We start from the raw sequence: 6,889 nt of genomic DNA, 5'->3' as shown, positions 1-6,889 counted from the left end.
TATAAATATATATTTATTATAGGAAAGTTTACAGCTATTCCCATGAAGAGGCCATTGTCTTATTTTTTAGTCATAAACAAAATGCTCTTTTGAGATGCTAATCTGTGATGTTTGTGAGGTTAGGTAAGTAACCATGGATACAGGATGCTTTGAAGACTTCAAGGAATTGGGAACATGCTGTTAAATGTGTCTCAGTAGTATTAGTCACTGATAATTAGTTCTGCCTTTTCTTTGACAACTTTTGAGAGAGGGATCTTGGCAATTAGTTAGGTGCTATGTATGTTAATATGATAATATGAGACTAAGACTCTTTTAATAATTTTAGGAAGGATGGATCAAAAGAGCCAATAGTGGAAATGAGAACAGAGGATGAAAGAATTACCAATCATGAAGATGGGAGTCCAGTAAATGAGCCAAATGAGACAACTCCCCTCACAGAACCGGAGTAAGTAGCCTGACGTTGCGTAGGGTTTCACACAAGCTCCTTCTGGCTACGAGGATGGACTGGGTTTCTTGCACTCTGGGAGGGAGACACAGCATCACCAGAATGTTGTGCTGTGGCAATGCAGTGTACAAGTGTGATTTTATTATTATTATTTTGGGGATTAATTTTTTTTTTCCACAATAATTGATCTCAATTCTGGTACACCACATACAACAGTTGAGATTATTACTAGTCGTTTTTCTCTTTCTGTGACCGAGAGAACAACCATATCTGGGGATTATCCAGCCCTTGGACAGCAACACCGTGATAGCAGCAATCTTGCAGCGTATCTTTACACCACCAGCTGTTTGGAGGTTAGCGAGTATCCAGGGAAAAATTCTGGCCCTGCCTCACAGGGAGCTCCTCCTGTGCTCTTGGGGAAAACAGACCTCATGTCAGGGTTGGGGGGGTGCAGACAGCCCTGCCCTGCCATCCTCAGCCCACTGGTCTCCACACCAGCTCCAGCCTCATCAACAGCCCGTGCCTAGCTCTGACCCTCGTGGGACAAGTACTTAAACCCTGATGCCTCCCCCTGCTCTGCCTGCTGTATACAGGGGCTGGAGGGTGAGGTCAAGGCTCTGCCTGCACTCTCTGGCTCTCAGGCTGCACCAGAGCTTGCCCCTGTTGCTCTCCTGCCACTCCTGGGTATCCTCCAAACCCTGCAGGGAATCATGGCCAGCAAAGGCAGGACACAGTCCGACTGCCTTCTCTCTCAGCCCTGGCACCTGCAGTTACCTCAACCCCCAGCCTTCCTGGCCCTACAGTGGTAGCTGAGCAGGAATACAAGGATTTTTTTAGTCAGGTACAGCTGATCTTTACTATCTACCCATCAATTATTAACCACTCAGCAAGAATAATCTCCTGACTCTCAGAAATGTCTTTAGACTGAATCACACACAGATTGACACACACCCCCTATGTAGGGCACAATGATCCTGTGCTCTAGAAATCCAGCTCCTCACAGGGTGGTCCCTTCCTGATTTCATTAATGTAGCTGAGAAGTTACCTCAGTATTTAAGTCTGTGTAGTGTAATTGGATTAATAGTGCTGAACAGCAGCCACTTTTCTCAGTTCCCTCATGCTCCCTTCCCATCCCTGCAAGCTGCTCCCAGCACAGAAACCACAGGGGTTCTCATCTGGGCTTTCAGGCTCTGGCTGTCTTCTGACTCGCAGGGACCAGTCTTGGGCTCAGGGATCCCAGGCGCTGGCAGTCAGGTCATCTCCTCCATTTCGTGCTGCAGCCCATAGAACAGAATAAACTGAGTAGACTGGGGGGTGTTCGTACCTGAATAGCACTTTTCAAAACCTGTGTGAAGGGTAAAGTGACATTTGAGGTAGGGTACAAGCAAACTGGTGTTTTGCTAAACTTACCATTATAATTGAGAGCTTCTGATGTGTATTTTTTTTCTTCTGAAAATTTACTTTGAAGAGAAACTATTATTTCAACAAAGGTGATAACAGTACCTTTCCTTCTATTCAGAGCCCACCTTGTGGTCTTAAAGGATGTGAACTGATTGCTCGAGAGTTTAATTTCTAAGCCTCAAAATTTGATTGATTTGAAATTTGGTTTGAACCCAAAGGTTTTTATGTGTTGTGAAAACCTCCTACCTTATGAGATCTTAAAGTAGTCAGCTACAAAGACACTTCTGTAGTAAATACAGAAACCCATCTCTGATGAAATCACAGTTACTTTTTAAAAAGGAAGGTTGTTTTATAAAACAGCGTTTTTCTCTTGCTGAAATTACAACATAATTGCCTTTCTTACCAGTATCTAGAACTACAAAAGCCAGAACCTTTAATAAGAAAAAACCCCGTGTTATTGGCTGTCATTTGCATTTGCAGTAAAGGGGGAGGTGTTAAGTAACCACACATAAAGCTACTTTAAAGAACCTCTGCCTGAAGACCTCAAATTTAAATTAATTAAATAATTTTGAAATTTGTTGAATGTTTAGTTATATGTTTGCTCTTCCTCTTACAGTTTATGATGACAAGTGTATCCACAGTTATCTATGGAGTCAGGGGAATGTATTTTTAAACATTGTACAAGTCCAGTGGACCTTAGGTATGTTAGTGGGTAAGGCACACAGGCCTCATTTTTTCTTTCTTCAAGACTATTTGTAGGACCAGATTTTGCAAATACAAATGAGATGCATCTAGCAAGGGACATGATACCAGGAAAGATTAAGTTGAGTTCTGCCTGCCTGTCCCAGTCATTAGAACAGTTGACAGGACTGAAATATGAGAAAGTTAAAATAAAAAATGTTTTATTGTCTTAGGGGAGAGGGAAAGAATCAGTCACTGGTGGCATGAAAAAATAACCAAATCATAGGAACAACTGATAAGAAGTTTGACGGGTGTTATGTCCTTGGTAGAATACGACTGGTAAGAGATATTAATGATGATGACAGCTTCCGTCTTGGCAATTTCTTTTCCCTCAACCAATGGCAAAAGGCAACAATCCAAAGTATAATAGCTGGAGAGAGGTCAGCTAAAGATGTGGGACAGTGTCACTTAGGAAACCAAAGATGGATAAGGCAACGTGCAGTAGGACACTTGAAGGAACACTGGTACTAGGGAAACATGGAGAGACCTTCTGTTCAGACACAGGTCATAACCAATGAAACGGAGAAGAAACGTAAAGTACATGTGAGATGCCAATAAAGGAAAGAAGGAACACAATAGGGTAGAAGTAAGTCTCTGAGCAGCAATAACACAAAACCACATTGTCAACACCAGGTACTATCTGTCAGAAAGGCACACACTGGGCAGGGTGACCATGACCAGAGGGGATCTTGGAGGGAAGAGTTTAGCTTACAGGAAGGAAAAGTCTCAAGAACGTTCCAATTTTCATACAAGGCGGGGTTCATTCGGACTAACTATGACTGTCTTAAAGGTATACAAGATAAGACTTCAGTTTAAATTAGATTAAATATTTTTAAGAATTATTTGAATTATTTTGAATAATACTCAGAATTTACTCAATTATACTCTGAACTTTAAATGCAATTTAAGCATTTGCGGGACATAATTAATGCAGACTTATGTGTTATTCTTACAATAATATTTTCATTATATTGCTCAGCATGTTATTTGGCAATCTGGGTTTTACCTTAACTCAGATGGTTCATGTCAAAGCCAGATTTGGGATCCGCGTGTGACAGATGAGCCCAAAGAACTATGACCTGCAAGTCAACAAGTTCTAATAATGCTAGCAGGAAATCAATTTAGACTGTGCATTTCATATTGCATTTCTGTAATATGATTAAAATACCACATGCAATGTGGTACTATAATTACATTCCTAGTCTAACATAACTGTGTTTCTGGTATTTCTTAGAATTAATGAAGCTGGGTGAATTTTAGTATCAAAATGGCTAGGAGCCATTTTCCTATAAAATAACAAAGTAAAGATTCTAGTTAAAGTTTTTTATGGGTAATATCAGCAATTGCAGTTAGGCCACATGCAGGGCTATAGGAAGTCAATGTTGTTAATGATAGATAACAGTCAGCATTTGATTAAAGTAAAAGAACCTTTTAAAGTTCTCTAGTCTTCTTTCCTTTTCCAGAGAAGCCTTATAAATTTTTTCAACTTTTGAAAGGGTTAGTCTGCCCAAGTGCGAAACATAAAACTATTTCAAATAGATGTAGCTAAAGAAAAATTAGGTGCAGGAAAATGGGTGTAATTAGAACATTTAAACTTGATTTAGTTAATTAAGAGAGGAAAATTATTGAATCTGTTAATAGAGATTAAATATTAATTAAAATTTAAACAAATGGAGAGGAAAGTTCCAAACTAACTAAAATGTTGTCATAGTCAAGAAAGGTAAAGTCTAAAGATAACTGAACTGATAACTTCACATCACATCCACAGAAAACCCACAAGTTTTTAAAGACAATAAGGTCAAAGAATGGACTTTTTTGATGAGGAAAACTTGTGGAACATTTTGTTTGTTTGTATGTTTTTTTAAATTTTCTTTTTCCTTGCCTGCATTGATAGCAAGGCTAATTTTATCAGACTATTTGCATGAAAACGGATTTCAGTAATATCTAGTATCCTTCAGGAGGGTTCTAGCAAATCTTCATATTCAAAATTACTTGAAATTATTTGTGACATGTTCTTAATCTACTTCTCAAAAAAACATTTATCTAAATTTTCACACATTATATTGTCAATTGCCCAGTTTTAACTTTGACTAAATATTTCCTCCCTTTCAGCACCATCTTTTGAGAAAATTCTCTGCCTTAAAACTGAATTAATTTAGGGGTTTGGGTTTTTTTTAAACACTAGTTTAAGTGCTTTGCATTATCAGGTCTTTAACACGGGTGCCGACTTACCTAAAATGCACCTTATGAGCCACGCTTCCTCTGCCCAGGTGTTTTTTCATCTTTTAAAAACAGTTTTGTGTTGATCCTGCTGTTTCTATTCTTTCAGGTGTGTGTTGTGGGCTAAAATTTCTTTCCTTTGAGTGTGCCATGTGAAACAATTACTAGAGACCTCCCTCTGTGGTCAAAGCCAGACAACTGATACATATTCCACATATTTTAATGTAATAGAAAAAGTCATCTCTTTGATTTCTCTCAGATATAGCCTGTGCTTATTATTTAACTTCTAGATAAACAGCATCTTAGTTCATTTCAGATATTCTAAATTTCCTAAGACAGAATTTGGGTATTGCTTTGGTTTATTTGTTGTTACTAAACACTGTTATCACATGACATTCCCAGGGGATTCCTCAGATGGGTTTTGAACAGCGTGTGGCTCTTTGGGACATCAAAGAAATCACAGTGGAAGTTTACTGAAACATTTAACAGTTATTATGAATAAAAAAAGGTGTAAGAATACTATTACCTAGTTAAAAACCAGAAAGCAAAGCCAAAGTTTCACGGTTAACAGCTATTAAGCCCAGGAGACATTATTACAGGAACATCTGAGTAAACCACATATATTTTTGAAAGCTGTATTTTTTGGCAGCTAACTGCTGGCTGTGGGGAATCAATGATTTTCAAGGTGTTTTTGAATTAAATCAGTGTTTTGTGTTTCCTGTAAAGTAAGAGTGGGAACTCTTTTGCTGTTGGAAATGTTATGAAACTCATCAGAGTTTTCGCTGTTCGTCTTAAAAGAGCTATAAGTTATTAACACAGCTAGATTATGTGAACTAGCAGAAATAAATTGTAGAAGTTTCTAAAAAGTAAAATAAATTCCATTTCCTCTTTGTGCTATAGGAAGTTCTTTCCTTTACCTATGTCTTGGAATATCTTCCCATGATAAATGTCTTCTTTCGTATATAACTGAATTTACATTTAGGAAGAGATGTAAAAAAAGAGTTTAATCTACATTCAGCAAATATATATATATATATGACTATAAATGCTTCACAGTATCCTAGGGGACACATACTTCTCTACTGTTGCGGCTCAAGTTATTTGGCGTTCTCTTGTTTCTTTTGTCTTATTGAAGAAACTGTGTTTTGGGCAGTAACAATGTTCCATTGTGCCATTTAGTTTTTTCTGGCTTTGTAGAAATGGAAAGAGTTTGTATGAATGTCTTTAAAAGCAAAGAACATCACTGCTCATTATTTTCAATAAATAATGGTTTTAGAAACACTGTGAACTGTATAAGCACTACATAAGCCAAATATATTATAGACTTAAATTCCAGATTATGTGATATTTATGTGTTACCATGATTTCCTCTTTTCTTCTGATAGGAAGCTGCCGCTAAAGGACGAAAATGGGAAAGAAGCTTTAAATCCAGAAACCATAGAAATCAAAGTTGCTAATGACATCATCCAGTCAAAAGAAGACGATAGCAAAGCATAACAAGATAAACTACAGCTGTCTGGATAATGCGTTTGGATTGAAGTAACCACGTGACCAAAACTTTACAGCTGACCTTAATTTCTTGGGTAACTGAAGCTTGGAATAGTCAGTACACGTGTACATATGATGAAACAGTTTCTGTCTACAGTTCCTTTCTATTTTTTTTTTTTGTTGTTGTTGTTAATGGTTATAGTATGTAGTTTTGCTGACACCAAGTCCCATGGTATAAATTTGAAAAATCTGCAGAATTAGAACTGTAATTTATTATGTGACAAAGTATGTCTATTTAGAAGAATAATTGCCAAGCACCCCTAACCACAAACAACACATCGGGTATCTGCAGATCTTACAGTGCAAGCTACATACATAAAGTGCCATATACTACTGTGTTTGTTCCATTGATGATAAAAGAAGAGTTTAGGTTGCCTTTAAATAAATAAAGAAAAACAGTCTCAGTATAACGTTTAAGACCTTAGCACTGGCACACACTCAGTAGTCATTCCAGGTGTGCTTATCACTTGAAGCAGATAAAAAAAAACCAAACCAAAAAAACTCACTCCAACACAGAGCCAGCTCCACCTGCCT

At 37.7% G+C, this 6,889-nt stretch overlaps 1 protein-coding gene across 1 annotated transcript in view; it reads left to right on the top strand.

The window, feature by feature from the left end:
- The window catches only part of NCAM2 (neural cell adhesion molecule 2), a gene marked incomplete at its 5' end in the record, with an annotated part of 63,149 nt that extends 56,631 nt beyond the window's left edge, over positions 1 to 6,518 (top strand). The window contains 2 exons of the mRNA XM_010130984.1: positions 326 to 445; positions 6,193 to 6,518. Coding sequence (XP_010129286.1) covers positions 326 to 445; positions 6,193 to 6,304 — 232 coding nt within the window. The remainder of the gene's footprint in view (positions 1 to 325; positions 446 to 6,192) is intronic.
- Positions 6,519 to 6,889: the final 371 nt, after the last annotated feature.

The sequence above is a fragment of the Buceros rhinoceros genome, unplaced genomic scaffold (assembly GCF_000710305.1).
Source record: "Buceros rhinoceros silvestris isolate BGI_N320 unplaced genomic scaffold, ASM71030v1 scaffold4602, whole genome shotgun sequence".
Taxonomy (NCBI): Eukaryota; Metazoa; Chordata; class Aves; order Bucerotiformes; family Bucerotidae; genus Buceros; species Buceros rhinoceros.
This window is presented reverse-complemented; position numbering and strand designations above follow the sequence as displayed.